Source organism: Chrysemys picta, chromosome 7, assembly GCF_011386835.1.
Source record: "Chrysemys picta bellii isolate R12L10 chromosome 7, ASM1138683v2, whole genome shotgun sequence".
In the NCBI taxonomy this organism is placed as follows: Eukaryota; Metazoa; Chordata; order Testudines; family Emydidae; genus Chrysemys; species Chrysemys picta.
The window spans coordinates 32,466,136-32,485,448 of record NC_088797.1 but is presented as its reverse complement, the minus strand read 5'-3'; the positions used below and the strand labels follow the sequence as shown (position 1 = coordinate 32,485,448).

Here is a 19,313-nt window from a genome sequence, read left to right as displayed (position 1 = left end):
GCTGAGCTGAGCGGGCTCCATGCTTGCCGTGGTATGTTGTCTGCACAGGTAACCCAGGTAAAAAGGCGCGAATCTATTGTCTGCTGTTGCTGTGACGGGGGGGGGGGGGGGGGAGGGGCCTGACGACATGTACCCAGAACCTCCCGCGACACTGTTTTGCATCATCCGGGCATTGGGATCTCAACCCAGAATTCCAAGGGGCGGCGGAGACTGCGGGAACTGTGGGATAGCTGTGGGATAGCTACCCATAGTGCAATGCTCCGGAAGTCGACGCTAGCCTCGTACTGTGGACGCGGTCCGCCGACTAGAGCACTTAGAGCATTTTATGTGGGGACACACACAATCGGCTGTATACAACCGATTTCTATAAAACCGGCTTCTATAAATTCGAACTAATTTCGTAGTGTAGACATACCCTTGGTCAAGGTCTGTGTGCAGTGCCTAGCACCCCCTCAATCTTAGCTGGAGCCTAGATGCAATCAATACACTAATAAAAATATGCAATTATGCAGAACAGTCTTCCACAGCATCTGTCCCCTCCTGGACAGAGACACTATCTCACCAAGAAACCCTAATGCATTGTCTTCTTGGGAACGTCACCCTCCCCATCCCAAAATCTCACCGGGTCTTTCTCTAGTGCTTCCATGAGAACCTTCCGAGCCTTTATCAGATTTTTCTGCACTTTCAACACCTGTCGGGCCAGCTTGATGGCATAGAATGAGGCCAGGGGCATCCCCTCATTGTCTCGTATGGCTTCCTGCAGCAGAGCCTCAGCTGCCTCCAGGTTGCCATGTCGCCGCTCCAGGCTCACCCTCCGCAGCCGAACCATAGCCAGCCCAGGGATGGACTCCTCATAAGACTTCAAGATGCGACGTGCCTCCTCCAGGTCTCCTGCACAGATGTGGGAGGGGAGAAAGAAAGAAGTGACAGTGGCAGTGAAGGCAGGCAGCATGGCAAGCACATGTGGTGCTCAGTGAATTTAGAGGCTATATTTATTTTGCTTTAAATCTGTTGTATGAGAGTCTCACTCATTTCAAAGGCAAAAAACTTACCACACTAGGGGGCTTAAAGGGTTTAGCGGCATTTTCCAAATCATCTAACCTCCGCTTTAAGCCTGTAAAGACTGAAGGGGATAGCGCACCATCACGGATACACATTATGGTCTTGGCTTTGCAATTTAAACATGGTACAGGCCAATATTTGCAATTGAAATCAATATAAATCTGACAAGAACACATTTTAAACACATGGACACAGCTAAAGCAAAGGGTTTCTGGCCAAGAAGCTCCTAGGTTTCTGTATGTCCCTTACTAGGCAGCAGTTCACAGATTAAGGCCAAAAGAGACCATTAGATCATCTAGTCTGACCTCCTGTATAATATAGGCTGGAGAATCAGCCAGTTCCCCCTGTGTGGAGCGCACACACTTATAATTGACTGAAGTATCTCCCAGGAAGACATCCAGTCTTCATTTGAAGACCTGAAGAGATGGAGAATCCACCACTTCCCTAGGGAGTTTGTTCTGATCGTTAATCATCCTGTCAAAAACATGCCTTATTTCTAATTGGAATTGGTCTGGCTTTAACTTCCAGCCACTGGGTCTTGTTCTGCCTTTCTCCACTAGGCTAAAGAGCCCTTTAAGTATCCAGTATTTCTCTCCCCCCCACCCATGAAGGTACTTATATACACCATAATTAAATGACTTATTGATCTTTTTGATAAGCTAAAGAGACTGAGCTCCTTAAGTCTCTGTAAATAATTTTTTCCAACTCTCAAATCATTTTTCTGGCTCTTCTCTGCTGGGGGTTTGAAGACACGCACCCAGGTGGGCTATCCCAACTTACATGTGAGTTTATAGAAAAGTGAGCCAGAGCCAAGATTTACAGAAATGACTAGTGATTTTGCTCAACTTGAGACATCTTAAAGGAGCCTGGATTTTCAAATTGCTAAGCGCTCTACCTCTAAGAAAACATCAGGTGTCACGCTGGGCACTCAAAACTCACTAACTGATTTTGAAAATCTTAGCTCAGCATTCCCAGATTCTATTGCTCGCTAAGCACTCTGGGAGAGACTAGCACATGAAGAGCTAATTTAGAGTTCAGAACTGAACCAGTCATGTCTGCCCCTTAAGATCTGGCCTCAATCTTTCAATAAGAGTTACTGAGCAGGCTGGTTGTGAACACACAAAAACAGGGTTGGGTGGCTTAGTGAAATGTCAATGAGAAACTCTATCACCTCCCCCACTATTGAACTGCTTAGTAAAGTCAACTTCCAGCTAACCAAAGGCTTCTCAGGCCAGCAAATCAGCAGAGGGGTGCAGATAGGGTAAGTTTCCTCTGACCTTGCTTCTCTTCAAATGCAGCCCACAGGAGGTGGATGTTGGGCTTCCTGGGGAGGTGGTAGCCACAAGCTCGTTGGAAGACGCTCCTGGCCCCAGCCACAGTGTGGTTCTCAAGGTATTTCGTGTACTAGATTAAAAGGGGTCGAGGGATACAAAGAGGACATGGATGCGTTAAGGTTGCCAACTTCCTGTGGCATAGAATGTATGAAAGTCTGCTACATCAGCTTGTATTGAGAAGGTTATGGTGCACTCACGTTAAGGGGCTTAACACACCTCTCTTCAGAATTTCCTGCACCCTCTTAGGCAGGTAGGAAACACGGGCAGATAAAAAGCAGCAACGGAATTTAAAAGAAGGGTGTTAGAATTTTGCTCCACAATATACATGCAGAATAAAAAAAAATAAATGAAACGTTTGGAAATCCGTAAGAGAGCACCACCTGAACTCGTGCTGACTGCACAAGTAATGTGGGCAGCAGCCAGGGTGGGGAGAGGAATCTCATGCCCTGGTGCAGAATTAACTCTCTGATTCCCAGGGGGCATTTAATACCCCCACCCCTAACAAGATGCTGCTGACTTAGTCCAAGGGCTAGGGGACTCTGCCCAAGGCTAAAGGGGAGCAGAATTACTAGACCCTGCCTAAGTGCTAGAGGGCGAAGCCAATCTACTTTAAACCAGTGAAACAAGAGACTGCACTCAACCATTCTGTTCCAGCTCTGAGCTGCTGTCCCAAGGGGTGGGCTTGCTAAGCCCTGTAGGCCAGTGTGCCCTGGGGATTTAGCAGATGCTTCCCCCTTTACCCACAGCCATTTTTTAAAAAAGCAGTAGGGGTACTGAAGTTAAAATTTGCTCTTATCAGCTGCAGAATAGGGACACAAATCCTCCCAAGGCCTGCTACCTCCATCCAAAGCCAATCCACCCTCTTAGTCATGGGATTGTTGAACATTTGGGACTGCAACGAGGCTTTGGCTTATCTCCTGCCTGTCTTCTGTGAATGAGGAAATACGGTAAACTAACAGATCCATCTTCCAGGGCTAAGACAACACATAGCCATTGAGGAGATTTTTTAGAGCATCCTCTTAACTGCCTTAGGAGCAGAGATGGAGGACCGTGTGGGGAGGAGCGCCGCCCATCTTCAGAGTGAAGTCAGCAGGATTCAGATATGCGGCGCAACCCCCAGGGAGGAGGGGGAAGTGAGAAGGGGCTCACCTTGATCCAGAACTCCTCGTAGAGGGCACAGGCAATGACGCAGCGCTCAAAAAGCACAATGGTGCGCTCGTGGGAGCCACTGGTGATCTCATAGTCCAGATAGTCACGCCAGTTCTTCAGCTGTGCTCGTTCCAGCGGCTTGACATGAAAGTATGGCCTCTTGATCTGCAAAATGTTTGGGATGGGGAGGAATAAACAGAGGTTCGCAAGACAGATAGGAGGGGGGCTGCAGAGGAAGCAGACTCAGGCACAGGATGGTGGGGGAGAGCTAACCTAGAGAGCAAGTTCTCAGGGGCAGGTATTGCATGTGGTGCCTTGTACAATGCAGCCCTGACTAGGATCCTTAGATGTTACAATAAAGATACAAATATTGTAGAGCAGACATTCAGAACAGCATTCAACCCAGGGAGGAGCTGATGGAAGGGCACCATGATGGTACATCCCTCATCTATCTCCCTATAGTTTGCAAAATGCTACCCAGGCAGCAAATGTAGCCACCTTTTGGGGGTGAGATGAGAAACCCCGAGTACACAGCAGCAAGGGAAGAAAATTTTGGCCAGATATCTCCATTACAAAGAGCGCTGTGAAATCTTATGTTTGTGTAAAGACAGGAGCTCAGATTAAGGCCCCCCAGTACAGCTCCATGTTCAGCGTTGCTACTTCAGAAGGATGAAGGAGTGATTCCACCAGGGGAAGTCTAGGTATGTCTAACCCAGGGGTGGGCAAACTACGGCCTGCGGGCCGGATCCAGCCCCTTAGGACTTTGGATCCGGCCCGCAGGATTGCCTCCCGTGGCACTATGGGCCTCGCGCCGCTCTCAGAAGGGCGGGGGGGGCGGGGCAGAGGGCTCAGTGCATTGCCATTGCCTCCAGGTACCACCCCCCACAGTTCCCACTGGTTGGGAACAGGGAGCTACGGCCAATGGGAACTTCGGGGGAGGTACCTGGAGGCGCGGCAAGGGCAGCGCACGTGAAGCCCTCCGCCTCTCCCACCCCCAGGGGCCGCTGCGCTTCCTGGAGCGCGTGGGGCCAGGGACAGGGCAGGCATGCAGGGAGCCTGCCCTGGCCCCGATGTGCGCAACTGCTACCCCAGAGCTGCTTTAGGTAAGCGGGGCCGAGCCGGAGCCCGAACCCCTCCTGCACCTTGCCCCCCAACGCCCTGCTCTAAGCCCCCTGCCTGCACCTCGCACCCCTCTTGCACCCCAACTCCCTGCCCTGAGCCCCCTCGTACACCCCACACCCCTCCTGCACCCCAAACCCCTGCTCTGAGCCCCCTGCCACACCCCACACCCCTCCTGTAGCCCAACCCCCTGCCCTGAGCTCCCTGCCGCACCCTGCACCCCTGTGCACCCCAACCCCAGGCCCTGAGCCCCCGCCACACCCCACACCCCTCCTGCACCCCAACCCCCTGCTCTGAGCGCCCTGCCACACCCCACACCCCTCCTGTAGCCCAACCCCCTGACCTGAGCCCCCTACCGCAGTCTGCACCCCTCCTGCACCCCTGCCCTGAGCCCCCTCCTGCACTCTGCACCCCTCCTGCACCCCAACCCCCTTCCCTGAGCCCCTTCATACACCCCGCACCCCTCTTCTGCCCCAATCCCTTGCCCTGAGCCCCTTCCTGCACACCACACCCCCTCCCGCACCCCAACTCCCTACCCTGCATACAATTTCCCCACCCAGATGTGGCCCTTGGCCCAAAAAGTTTGCCCACCCCTGGTCTAACCTAACCTGGCCATCCCCTCTGGCTTTTTATCTCTCCATAAGAGATGGCTTGTGTGAAACAGAGAACCCACAAGAACGTCTGTGAATTCTGCCAAAACAATGCACGTTATTTCCTCTTCACCGAACAGAATTTGAGGCTTCTGCACATAGGGACTGGGGTAACAGCTCAGATCGTGGATGCTGCTAAGCACCTAGTCCATGCCGTGGAGCCTTGCCTACAGCTGTGTCCATGGTTACCTACCCCTTCCTCAAAGTTCCAGCGCTTGCTGACTTCTGTCTCGTTCTGGGTGTACACTTGCTGCCGGATGGAAATAACAAGCTCCCGGATCTTGTCCTGGTCCAGGTCTCCCTGGAAAAGGAACCAGAGCAAAGAGATGGTGATAACCTTATGTTTCTATAGCATCTTCCATCTCATTTAGATCTTAAGTCATGTGTGAAAGGATCACTAAACATGGCTGCCCCGAGGTGAAACACAGCCATGTTGCCTAACACTTTAAGACAGTCGGTGAAATAGACTCTTTAATTCAAATTAAATTGAAAGGGGGGAATTTCAGAGAGCCAGCACGTAGCTGGAATATGTTGGAATATGGCCAGGAGAGGGAGGATCACATGCTGTCTTTGATAAGAACTGCCAGGGCATCTTTAGTAACAAGGATCTATGTTTCACATCGTAATCCTTTCCACCATGCTGGGGTACAAAGCCAATGTCTCACACTGGCAATCCACGCTGAGGTCACTACCTCCAATTCCTGTAGTTCTCCAGGATGGGAAAATGCTCCAAAGTGAAACCCTTGAATACTGTGCAGGACTTTGCATACAAAAACGGAGGAAATCTCAGATTGCACTGAGCAGACTATAAAATGCAATGCAGCATAGGGCGGGATCTTGATGGGGGAAGAATAGTCAAGTCTGCAGCAATCTCTCCAGGTCTATTCAAGAGTGAATACTGCACTGGACTGGGCATCAGGATAGACTGGACTACTATTCCTGGCTGTCATTTACCGCTGTGACACTCTGGAAAAGTCTCTTCTCCTGTCTTTGCCTTCATTTCACCCCCTACCCTTTGTCTATTTAGATTCTAACTTCTTTTTTGGGGGGATGGGCAGGGACTCTCTCACTAAGTGTTTGTCCAGCACCCTGCAGAATAGGCCCCACCCCCAACATTGTTCAGGGCCTCTCTGTGCTACCATAACACAAATAATAAACAACAATACCCACCCTGACAGCAGATGTCAGCTCAGAATAACTGTCAAAGTCTGCATCATTTGGGTAGGAGGCTGAGAAGCGTGGTACCTTGGCATCCGCTCCTGTTTCGGACTTCACTTCCACCCCCGGAGGCAGGTCTTCCCCAGGCGGCACCTCCTCCACCTCTGTCTCCACACTTTTCTGTACTGTGTCCGTGGTGATCTTGGATTGCAACCAGAGCAGCTCCTCTGCAGACAGGATGTCTTTGGGGGAGTTGCTCATCACATGCTCCTTGAACCTGAGGCATGGGAGGAAGGAACAACAGCTGATGATGGATACCAAAGCCCACTCAAGTCAGAGTGAGGAGGCCTTCTAAACCCGGTCATTCAAACTGCTCAGGAGAGTCTAAAACCGAGGAACAGCTGTACCCAAGCAGGTCACATGTCTGCCTGAAGTGGTGTCCCACGCAGCCATCTTATTTTATACTGCAAGCTAATTTGGAGGCATCTGCACCAATTTTTGTGTCATTTTTCTTAGGTCATTACCAAAGTATCACAGCACCTCACAATTTTTAATGGATTTATCTTTGCAAAACTCCTGTGAAGTAAGACAGTGCTATTATCCCCATGTTACAGATAGGGAACTCAGGCAGAGAGAGACTAAGGAGAGGTCTACCCTGCAATCAGGAGGCGATCCAGCTAGATCAAAGCCAGCTCAAGTAACAATAACAGTGAAGCCACAGAAGCATGGGTGGTGGCCACATGAGTATGTACCCAAGATCCCAGTGGGTGGGACTAGCCTGTGCTGCCAGAGCTTCACTCCTGTTACTCAAGCTAGCTCTGATCTAGCTAGCTCAGGTACCTGTACCCTAGCTGGCAGAGCTGGGAACTGAACCAGGTCTCCCAGTCCCAGGCTAGCACCCTAACCACTGAGCCATCTTGCATCTCTCGTCTTCACCTCCAGTTGTAGCAGATCAGCCCAGTGTCCGCTGTATCAGACAAGATGGACAGTGTGGTCTCTTGCTCGGAGTAAATAGTGTGGGGTGCTCCAGAGGAAAATGCTCCTTAATGCATAACAGTTTGATACTACACTGCATGTGTACGTACATGTGACAACCTACACTCCCCACCTCCTTCTCTGATCCAGTTAGCTATCAGCTCATGCCTTGAAGATGGAAAATCACTAAGTGTGTTTAATCCTTTCCCCAGACTTAGCAAGCTCTCTGCCTCCACTGTCCTGCCACAGAGAGTTCCACAGCTTAACTACTCAAATTGGCAGCAAGTGGGTTGAGAGGAAGGATTGTCCAGTGGTTAGGGCACTGGGTTCAATTGTCTGCTCCCTCAGACTTCCTGTGTGAACCTGGGCAAGCCACTTAGTCTCTCAGCTCCCCATCTGTAGAATGGGATAACAGCACCACCCTACCTCACTTGGGGTGGGGGAAGGGCACAAATTGTGAGGCCATTAAAAGATTGTGAGGCACTCAGATGCTGCAGGAAGGGGAAAAATCTGCCTTACAAAAAATGACAACCATCAACTTCTACAGCTAGGAACTGGGCAACTTGGGAGAAGGACGTGCAGGGGGCTGTCCCAGAAAATCTGGGACGATTTACATGTTGCAAAAGAGAAATTTTTGTGATTTTTTTTGTGTTAATCTAACCTCAATAGTAAGTTCCACACTGAGCCATAGAAAGAGTAGTCCTCTGTCTACAGAATAGGCCAAAAACTCCACCAGATTAAAAGAGAGAATGGATACTTATATGGATATCAAGAAAATCCAGAGTTGTAATAACTAATGACAATAAATATTGTGGAAGGAATATTAAACCTCAGGCTTGAGGGGTTAAACCAATCACTAACTATTAGACATCAGGAGGGGCCTAAAGTGGGGACCAGATTATTCCATGTCTGCTAATCCGGGGCTTTTATGCCTTCTTTTGAAGCCTGACCTCCTGTGTAACACAGAGCAGAGAATTTCAACTGGTCACTCCTTTATTAAGCCTAATTTCTATGTTCAGATAGAGTACAAGCAATGCAATACAAGTTTCTCCTATGCTATCCTGTAAACACATCCCCTCTAGGGAAAGAGGGAAGGTCAGTTTAGATGACCTACCCCAAGCCAACGCTTAGCCTCTCTGCAAAGACCACCAATAGGGAACCATCACTGCCAAACTGTGGTGGTTGTTCCTGAGACCCACGGACTTGTTTCATCCTGAATGAGACTTACTTTTCCCAGTGGTGGCTGTACAGCTGGGTTGGTGTGGAGAGCACTCGGTCATAAATTGCTGTGATGGCCTTCAGGTCACCTTGTTCTTTCTCCCACTCCACATACATCTCCCACAGTTTGTCTGAGCGGAAGTCCATTCCTGCAGCAGCCACGGCTGACTCAAACACACTGTAAGGGAGAAAGAACATCCATTAACAAGAAAGGCAGCGTGCTCTAATGGGTGGGGCACTGAACTGGCACGCAGGAGACCTGAGTTTTATTCTCATCTCATGGGCAGGTTGCTTCCCCTCTGTTTCCTCTCCACCCTTTGTCTTGTCTATTTAAACTATATCCATTTTGGGGGCAAAGACTCTCCCTCCCTTCATGTCTGTACAGTGCACAGCATTATGGGGCACAGATCTTGCCCACAGATCTAGGCACCACTGCAATACAAACAGCCACCCCAAAGAAAGCAAGATCCCTGGATCTTCGAGTAGTTCACTGACCCAGCCAATATTACAGTCTCCCCTAATGCCTTACACAGTGTTGTCCTGTGTTTTTGATGCTCTGGTTATGTACCTGTGGATCTTCTGTATGGACTCAGGAAGGTTCATATCTAAGGTGGCCTGTAAGTAAGAAATGTAATGGATCCAGAGGTCCATGCTGAGGGGGATGGACTGCAGCCCTCGTTCGAACACCTGCAGAGCAAAAAGTTCTGACAATGACTGCAACAAAAAGAAGCTTCATAATGCTCCCTCCCATCTGACCCATGTGAAAGATGCTATAGTATATTCAAAGACTATTAAATGGATTTCATAGGTGCTGTATGTATCTGTATGTGATCATTAGCAATTATATTCCTAGCTAAAAGGGTAAGGTACAGAATGCTTCCTGCAATAACTAAAGGAAGTGGGGTAACTAACACAAATTCCTAATACTGAAACAATGCAACTAAAGTCTTTTGAAGATTCAACCTCTTGGGGGAAAAAAAGCACCTGGATCAGATGCCTTAGCAGACAAAGGCCTTGAAGCAGCACAAAATAACAACCCTGACCTGAGATATGGTCATAAACCATTCAGTAACTGACAGGCATGATATGTTTACCAATAGAATCAGACTGCATGAGAAGACCCAAAGTATTTTAGACCTGCCATGGTCTCCACATGGAAGAGAGGTGACCACCTGGTAAACAAGACATGCATATAAGCTTTTGTTGTGAATAATTGGTACTTTGCTTTACGAAAACTGGCTGGTGACTGGATAATTCTGTTATTGAGAACTGCAGGTAACTGAAGACAGACCTACTGAGGCAATCACAGTAAATTGCAGGGGTCTGCACCTAAGGACCTGGTCTGGAGAGAGAGAATTGTGGTATTCCACCCTGAGAAAGGTGACTGCTGGAGGCCTGAGACCTAAGTGTGGTGCCCTTGAGGAGATGAGGGTCAGAGGTGCAGTTAATTCAGGAAATGTGCCAGATCAGTCCCAGGGAAGAGCACCCCATTGGCCATCAACTCCTGGGAAACCAGCGCAGCATCAAAGGAGGCAATCATAGAAAAATAGGACTGGACGGGACTCAGGAGGCCACCCCCACTGACCATCCCTGACAGGTGTTTGTCTCATCTGCTCTGAAAAACCTCCAAGGACGGGGATACTACAACCTCCCTACATAATCTGTTCCAGAGCTTAACTATCTTTAGAGTTAGAAAGTTCTTCTTAATATCTAGCTCTCCTTTGTTGCAAACTAAATCAATTACTGCTTGTCCTATCCTCAGTAGACATGGAAAATTATTGATTGCTCTCCTCTTTATAACAATCTTGTGCATATTTGAAGATTATGTCTCCCCTCAGTCTTCTCTTCTCTAGACTAAACAAGCTCAATATTTTTAAATTATTTTCAGTCATGTCTTTCTAAACCTCTTGTTTTTGTTGCTCTCCTCTGGACTCTCTCCATTTTGGCCATATGTTTTTTAAAATGTGGTGCTAAAAATCAGTCAGGGTATCCCAGCTGAGGCCACATAAGTGTTGAGTACAGCAGAACAATTACCGCCTGCATTTTATATACATCATTCCTATTAACACACCCCAGAACAACATTTGCCATTTTTGCAACAGCATCACACTATTGACTCGTATTCGATTTGTGATCCACTATAACCCCCAGATTCTTTTCTGCCTCACCAGCTATTCCCTGTTTTATAGTTGTGTGTTTGATTTTTTCCTTACAAAGTGTGGTACTTTACAGTTGCCTTTCTTGAATTTCATCCTATTGATTTCAGACCACTTCTCCAATGTATCAAGGCCATTTTGTATTCTAATCCTGTCCAAAGTGCTTGCAACCCCTCCCAGCTTGGTGTCATTCACAAATTTTTATAAGCATACTCTCCACTGCATCATCCAAATCATAAATGAAAATATTGAATACTACTGGACCCAGGACGGATATTGCAGGACCCCACTAGATATGCCCTCTCAGTTTGACAGTGAACCATTTGTAACTACTCTTTGAGAACAAAAGCTAGACACAGTCTTTCAGCCAATTATGCACCCACCATATAGTAGAGCATTTTCCCCTAGTTTGCCTATGAAACTGTCATGTAGGAATATGTCAAAAGTCTCACTAAAGTTCAGACATATCGCAGCTGCTGATTCCTCTCCTATCCACTAGGCTGGTTACCTTGTCAAAGAAGGAAATTAGTTTGTTTTGGCATAATTTGTTCTTGAGGAATCCATGTTGGCTGTTACTTAACATCCTAATATCTTCTAGGTGCTTATAAACTGATTGTTTAATTTGTTCCAGTATCTTTTCGGGTATCAAAGTTAGGCTGATTGGTCTATAATTCCACAGGTCCTCTTTTTCTCCCTTTTTAAAGATAGGTGCTATGTTTGCCCTTCCTCCAGGACTTCACCCATCTTCCATGAGCTCTCAAAGACAATTGCTTATCAGCTGAAACAATGCATTGCTACTATATAATTACCAAGTCATCTGTGATAGACACCAAGGGGGACCTTTTGCACAGGCTTTGTGAAGAACGCCTGGCCCTATCGCATTGGGTCCATTCAACAAGGTGTTAGCCACTGGGGTAATCAACCTTGGAAGGGCTGCTGTAGCACAGCACAAAGAAATCCCAAATAATTCTCCCTCCTACCTCCTCTGTCTCCTTGCTGAAGTCGAAGCGCCTCTCCATGTCCGCATACTTCTTCCAGTAGCCGTAGCAGTAGGGGTAGCGAGCAAAAAAGGCGTCGAAAGCTTTTCGTGCTGCAAAGATGTGATTCTGTACAGAGAGAGGGCAGCAGGAGAGGAATGAGCATGTGTGAAGAGCCCTGGAACTGGGAGAGCTGGAAACCAAACCCTGCCAGCCCCAAAGCAGCCTTACAAATAGAACTGGTAGGAAAACAGGGGTCGTCATCCCCCTACACACAAAATATCATGGTTTGACTGAAAATTGAAGTGTTTCAATTTTGAAATGTCACTGTGGTGCCTCATGGGAGTTGTAGTTCAGGTGTCCCAGGCTCCCATTCTCTTCCATGAGATGGACTCCCTCAGTCAGACTACAACTCCCATGATGCACTGGAGTCTCCCCCTCTTTGTGAGGGGACACTGTGCATCATGGCAGCTGCATTAATGCGGTGAATCACAGAAGATATTGTCCATCTCCGAACTACAACTTCCATGAGGCACGGCAGGTGCACTTCAGAAATTAAACACTTGGGTTTTCAGCTGAAAGGTTTCTGGTTTTCAAGCAGGGTTAGTGATTTTGGAGGTGATGGTTGTTTTTGGGGGACAAAACAAACAATTTCCATAGACAGCAGACACTTTTATCAAAAAGTTTCATTTAATCAAAACCCCAATTTCCATTGAAAAACAGTTTTGACTGAAAGTTTTCAAACAAGAACAAGTTGGTCTTACTTAGCACTTGACAAACCCTAATTTGGGTTTACAATATAATAAGCTGTGTGTGTCTAAATACTATGTTACCACACCACCTTCAAAGGGAAACTCCATCAATTTGCAGCGAGTCTTAGGCTCTTCCAAATTATCTCTTGTATAATGCTCTTTCAGGTGGCAATTTGATCTTTCATCTGAAGATCTGCGAGGGCCTTGCATTAAATCTCTCACTAATTAGTACTGAAACTTGCAATACCTATTAAAGAATTAGCCCATTAAAATTAATCAAAGGCGTTAGAACAAATCTAGCCCTTGACAAACCAAGTGCAATACCAGAGACTTCAATGAAGTTGCATCTGTTTGTGGCATGGCTGAATCTGTCAGACCTTAAGATGGCTTGATTAGGGTGAAGCAATATGCACTGCACGTAAGTGATTCATCTTACAAATGGGAAAACAGACACAGATAGGTGAACTGTCACAAAAGTTAGCGATAGAGTTGGGAACAGAACCTAGGAGTCCTGTCCCCTAGACATCTGCTGCGCTAACCATTCAATCTCACTCCCCTCTGAAATCTGGGAATAGAATACAGGAGTCCTTACTCCCACCCTCCACATTACTTTAACCATTAGACCCCACTCTTCTCCTAAAGCTGGAAACAGATCCCAAAAGTCCTCTCCACACAGGACCCTCTCTAACTATTAGACAACTCATTCCTTTTTTCTAAATTAAAGGAGTTGCTACTTTTTTGTAGAATTATAAACTTCACAAGCTGGTGGCACCTGCGCTACTGTTAATTTTGCTATTTGCTTTTTAATAGCCCCATGCACCAAGAGAATTCACTCCCTACCTCTTGTTCCACATACTGCAGCAGTTCGGTCCATGCTGTGAAGTCATGAGGATTCTCGTGAGCTGCCTTCCAGTACTTCTCAAACTCCAGAGGGTATGAGAGGGAGGCTTCTTCCGTTGCCACAGGGGTAGCCACTGCTGCGTGTTCCTCCTCGGGGGCAGGATATTGACAGTTCTCTTCACTTGCATAGGGGTCCTTGAGCCTTGACACGCTGGCTTCAGTGTTAACTCCATTGCACCCTTGCACTGCTTTGGTGTCTTCTTGCTTACTGATACTGTCACTTGGCGGGTCTGGAAGCAAGTCTTGGTTGGGACCTACAGCATCAAGATCAGTAAGGAGGTGAGGGATCTATCTTGGGTTTCTCTATCTTGCTGCCAACGATTACCATCTTTTAAGCATATGCACCAGTGAAATATTATATCAGTTGTGTCAACATTCCCTGACATACATTCATTACCCAGTACGTGTCAACATACTGGGTAAAGAACAGAAGCCAAGGTGTGTGCCCCTTTAATTCTGCTTTTATCTTGGAGTAGATAAAATAAAAAACAAGACAAGCCTCCTCAATCTTGTTTCGGTTCATATAGCTATACCATGTCCATTGCCATGATATCTGATAATCTGATTGTTCTTCTGAGAGGTGTAAACACCAAAGAAAGAACCAGACCAGACCTACATTGATATCCTGTCTCCAAACACTACAGGATGATCGAGGGGGAAATGCAAGAAACCCCTGCAGTGGATAATTATGTAATAACCTGCCCACAGGGTAAGTTTCTTTCTCATCTGAGGCAGTCAGCAGTTGTCTTATGTGAGAAGGACTACAGAGGGCCCAAAGAGATCTAAATAGGAGCATCAGGACAGAATTGAACAGAGCAAAAACTTCAGGCTGTATACCTGAATATCTAGAATCATCTCCTAATGTGGAGAAATGTCAGATTGTAAAAGAATCAGTGGTAAAAGCCTCATTGCTTGAGCCACTGAAATTGGATGGTCAAAGCCCTGGAGAATATATTGCAGAAAGCAATCCTACATTTGGGAAGAGGGAGATGAGGAGGCAGACTACAAAATGATCTGGCATATTTTTTTCATCATTAACTTCACAACACAGATTACTGGAAAGGAGAGTCATTCTGCAATTAACACATACCTTACTACAAGGCAATATTTTGGAAAGAAAATTAACATACAAACTACAGCTCTTGAGTAAACTGGGAAGGAATGTAACATTTCTTTGGTGTTGGAAACTACTTCACTGTCTTATTTGTACCGATACGGGAGCAAGTAATGTGGTTAAGAAAGAAACCGCTGTTCCCCAGAGCATTAGACTAAGGATGGGTGGGTAAGCTTATGAGGTGGGGACACAAGACTTCTATGTACTTATATGGTCCTCATCACAATAGTATCTAAGCATCTCAATCATTAATGGGGGCTTTTTATCTTTCACAACACCCATGTGCGGTAAGAAACAAATTACCCCCATTTTACTTAGGAACAGGTTCTATTAAGTGACTTGCCCTAGATCACACGAGTTTGTGACTATAGGAGAAACTGAACCCAGGTTTCTTGAGTTCCACCAGTCCAACTTTCCTACCCTAGGAATGTATACCTAGTGTTATACAGAAGGGGAGGATGGATAAGGAAGGTTATGAGTAGCACGGTGAAGATGCAAACCAAACTGCTTTGTTGTATTCCTCAATTGCCTTCTATACAATTTCTTGCATCTTCCTCTGAAACAGCTGGTACTGATCAGTATCAGAGACATAATACTGGACTTGGCTACACTCGCGGATTCACAGCGCTGAAGCGCGAGTGCAGTCACGCTGCCAGCGCTGCGAGACCCTCTCGCAGCACTGCAGGCGCTGATTATACTGGCGCTTTACAGCGCTGCACTCTGGGGTGTGTGTGTGTTTTTTCACACCCCTGAGCGCAGCAAGTGCAGCGCTGTGAATTGCCAGTGTAGCCAAGGCCAAAGGAGCTAGCTCCAAAGGTGTTCAGTCTCCATGGTTTATGCAGTCCCTGGCCGATCTGGGAAATGGACTAAACTCAAACTTGGGTCACACAGCCCTCTGAATACTAACTAATTTTAAAGTTTTGAGCCTATCCCCACACCTGTGGGTAAGGTAGAACCTAAATAGGTTACATTTTTAAGAGGCAAGCTTTTGCTCTGTGATAAAGCACCAAAGATGTCAAATGCCCCTGCTCCAGTAAGTACCCAATATACTACAGCAGTTTGGAAAGTGAGTCGTAGTCATGCAAGTATCCCACCAAATATCTTCGTTCAAGTCCATCATGTCAGCAAAGCTAGCTAATGAGTCTCTCCCACTTAGAACACACTTTATAAACTAAGCAATGAAATTCCAGACAGACCATGGCAGGAAGAAAAAACTACTCACAAGTAAAGTATCTGCATGAAATGCTAGGCCCCTCTGCCTTAAATTTGGTGCATGTCACTGTCTGGGTCATCAGTCAAGAATTAAATTTTTTGTGTAAATACTGCAAAAGGTGCCTCACAAGGCAAAATCGACTGCACTGTGACAGATGATGGGGAAAGAGACACAAAAGTGAAGCAATATGCTCTACACCACAAATGGAGTTAGGGAGAGATCTAGGAGTAAAACTCAAGAGATCAGGCTCCCAATTTCCTGCACTCACTATCAGGATTCACTCCCCATCCCAGAGCTGAGAATAGAATTCAGGGATCCTGGCTTCCCCTGCTCTCTCCCCTAGATCCTCCCCAGAGCCAGGAATAGAACCTAGGAGTCTCTAACCATTAAGCATTGCCATTTCATAGTATCAGACAAAGAAGGTGAACTAATCAGTCCCATGGCCTCCAACAGGACAACACACAGGTCCACTATTTACATGCAACCCAGAAACGAACCAACTCCAGTTTCCCTGCTGTGTAACCAGACTGCTGACAAATTTATCCCACAGCAAGTTAATTGTTCAGACTAATCCAGCTGACAGAGTTGGACCAGCAAGAGATAACTGTCCAGAGACGAACTACCAAACCCTCCACCTCCTCAGAGAAGGCCATACATCAGGGATCATCCCAATACAGTGATCCCTTTTGGGGTGCCCCTCCTCAGCCCAGGAAGCACCTCACCCTTTCCCCTCTCCTCTGAACTATTCTATAGCATTTCCCCCCTTCACCAACAACCCCATGGGTCCCACTGCAGAGAGGTGTTCTTCCTCAGTTCCAGCAGTTCTCTCTACCAAGGTCCTATCCCAGAAGTACCTTCCCTGGGGAATCCCCCTGAAGAATCACTCCTCCCCCAATCCCCAGGAGGCGCTCTCCTCTGGGAGCACTTCTCTCCCCTAGCCCCAGAGAGACCCCATCACCGCCCAGGGGGAACCACCCCCCCCCCCAGACTCCTGGCCTTCCTCTTCCCTCTGTCCCCAAGGGGACACACTCGCTCTTCTCGAAAGTTTCCCTCCTTCCACCACCCCCATACCAAGAGCTCCTCCCCACTCCTGAGAGTGTCCCCGGGGACCATCTCTCTTCCAGGACTCCCTGCACGCCAAAGGGATCCCCCCCAGCCAGGTCATTCCTCCCACAACCCAGGGTCACCATGGAAAGGAACTCCCTCCCCCCGCCCGGGGAGCCCGCTCCTCTCCTCTCCCCCACCCCCGGAGAGCAACCTGGCCGGGGACTTCTCCCAGCCCCAGCCAGACCCCGACCAGCCCCTTTCCCGCTCTCACCGCCAATGTCCAGGCCGCTCTCGCCGCCCTCGCCTCCCCCGCCGAGGGCCCTCTCGGTCCCGGCTCCGCCACAGCTTGTGCTCCCCGCCACCTCCAGCCCCTCAGCCGCCATCTTGTCCCCCAACTACTATGGCGCCACCAACTGCGCCAGCAGTGCGCATGCGCCCGTCACAAGGACCCGGATGGGTAGGCCGCAGGCGTAGCACAGGAAACCAGTGAGAGTAACGGGAAACAGGCTAGAGCGGCCCCATCACCGGTTCTGGACTTCCCTTGAGAACATAGAGAGCTGGCGGACGAGGAGCTGAGAGACTCCATAACCCCTTCTGGGTTCTGTGCTATAGAGCAGAACCATAGAGAGCTGGTGGAAGAGGAGCTAGAGCGGCAAAGAGGCTTTTCAGCTGAGCAGAGGCCTTGAGAAGGAAGGGCAGGAGGGCTTCCTCTCAGCTGGCATGTCTGTGCCATGGAGGGGGAGGAATAGGGTGACCAGACAGTAAGTGTGAAAAATTGGGACGGGGTGTGTGTGTGGGGGGGTTAATAGGAGCCTATATAAGAAAAAGACTCAAAAATCGGGACATCTGGTCACCCTAGGGTAGGGTTACCATACGTCCAGCTTTTCCCGGACATGTCCGGCTTTTCAGCAATCAAACCCCCGTCTGGGGGGAATTGCCAAAAAGCCGAACATGTCCGGGAAAATGCCGGCCGGGCACTTCCCCTCCCGCGGCTGCTCTGCTCCTCCCAACTCTTCGGCTCTGTTTAAGAGCCGGGCTTTTCCCGGACATGTCCGGCTTTTCAGCAATCAAACCCCCGTCTGGGGGGAATTGCCAAAAAGCCGAACATGTCCGGGAAAATGCCGGCCGGGCACTTCCCCTCCCGCGGCTGCTCTGCTCCTCCCAACTCTTCGGCTCTGTTTAAGAGCCGGGCTGCCCGAGCGCTACCGGCTTCGGGCAGCCCCCATGCCTCCGGACCCTGCGCCGCCGGAGCCCGGGAGGGGAAGTGCCCGGCTGGGGGCGCAGGGTCCGGAGGCAAGGGGGCTGCCTGAAGCCCAAGCGCTACCGGCTTCACGGTTTGCCGGGCAGCCTCCAGACCCTGCGCCCCCGGCTGGGCGCTTCCCCTCCCGGGCTCCAGCTGCGCTGGGGAAGCACTGGCCGGGGGCGCAGGGTCTGGGGGCTGCCCAGCAAACTGTGAAGCCAGTAGCGCTCGGGCAGCCCTTTCCACATGGCTGGGAGTGGGAGGGAGCGGAGTTGGGGCGGGGCCAGGACCCCGTGGAGGGTCCTCTTTTTTTATTTGTTAAGTATGGTAACCCTACCCTAGGGAGGAAGAAAGGGTCAATTGCTGACCAGAGTCCCATGGCACCAGCTCTAGTTTTAAGATTAGAAGACAAAAGGGAACCATAGAGGCCTGGTTAAAGAAGGTCTAGAGGGGACAATCAATTATGTGGCCAATGGACTCCTTTGCCACTGTGTGAAGTCTCCACATGTAGTCTGCAGGAGAAGTAAAGAAGATTAACTCTATCCTGTCTTTCACCAAGTTGCTAAGGCTATATCTACCCTACAATCGGGATCAAGGCTATGGGATCAATCCACCGGCAGTTGATTTAGCAGGTCTAGTGAAGACCTGCAACATCAACAGCAGATCGCTCTGCAGTTGACCCCTGTACTCTACTCCCAACAACCCCATGGTAACTCAACCTAAGGTATGTCGAGTTATTCGCATAGCTGGAGGTGTGTAGCGTAGGTCGACTTACCGCGGTGGTGTAGACATAGCCTAAGAATCTCCCACTTGCCACCACCGCAGGCGTTTGTGAGCTGGAGACGAAGGGAGGCACCTAAACCTATCAGTGTTACACTTTGTATTTGCAACATTAAGCCTTATGTTACTCACGGGCAGGGGTAGTCAATAGGTGGACTGGGGATCACCAAACACTTTTGAATAGACCCTGAAATCTTATTTACTTATTATTGTTGGGTTTATATTATTATTTTCTCTGGAGGCCTTGACTATACCTTTGACCAAGAAATTTGGACCTTGACAAAACATAGACTACCCCTACTCTAGGGCATTGGCCAGGTGGTAACTATTATCCTCATTTTACAGAAATGTAAACTGAAGAACTAGGGTTACCATACGTCCGGTTTTTCCCGGACACATCCGGCTTTTTGGTAATCAAACCCCCGTCCGGGGGGAATTGCCAAAAAGCCGAACATGTCCGGGAAAATGC

At 48.5% G+C, this 19,313-nt stretch overlaps 1 protein-coding gene across 4 annotated transcripts in view; it reads right to left on the bottom strand.

Annotated features, from left to right (window-relative positions):
- Positions 1 to 17,270, bottom strand: part of LOC101936841 (pre-mRNA-processing factor 39-like) — a 30,888-nt gene extending 13,618 nt beyond the window's left edge. For 2 of the 4 annotated variants that reach the window (XM_005307891.5, XM_065551126.1), the window contains exons 1-10: positions 17,096 to 17,253; positions 13,391 to 13,704; positions 11,802 to 11,927; positions 9,234 to 9,352; positions 8,676 to 8,843; positions 6,560 to 6,749; positions 5,508 to 5,615; positions 3,546 to 3,710; positions 2,340 to 2,466; positions 623 to 891 (exon numbers count right to left, since the gene is read on the bottom strand). In XM_005307891.5, coding sequence (XP_005307948.2) covers positions 623 to 891; positions 2,340 to 2,466; positions 3,546 to 3,710; positions 5,508 to 5,615; positions 6,560 to 6,749; positions 8,676 to 8,843; positions 9,234 to 9,352; positions 11,802 to 11,927; positions 13,391 to 13,704; positions 17,096 to 17,207 — 1,698 coding nt within the window. In that variant the 5' untranslated portion in view covers positions 17,208 to 17,253. Of the gene's footprint in view, positions 1 to 622; positions 892 to 2,339; positions 2,467 to 3,545; positions 3,711 to 5,507; positions 5,616 to 6,484; positions 6,750 to 8,675; positions 8,844 to 9,233; positions 9,353 to 11,801; positions 11,928 to 13,390; positions 13,705 to 17,095 lie in introns of all 4 variants that reach the window. The other 2 variants (XM_005307890.5, XM_065551125.1) reach the window with 2 other exon arrangements.
- Positions 17,271 to 19,313: the final 2,043 nt, after the last annotated feature.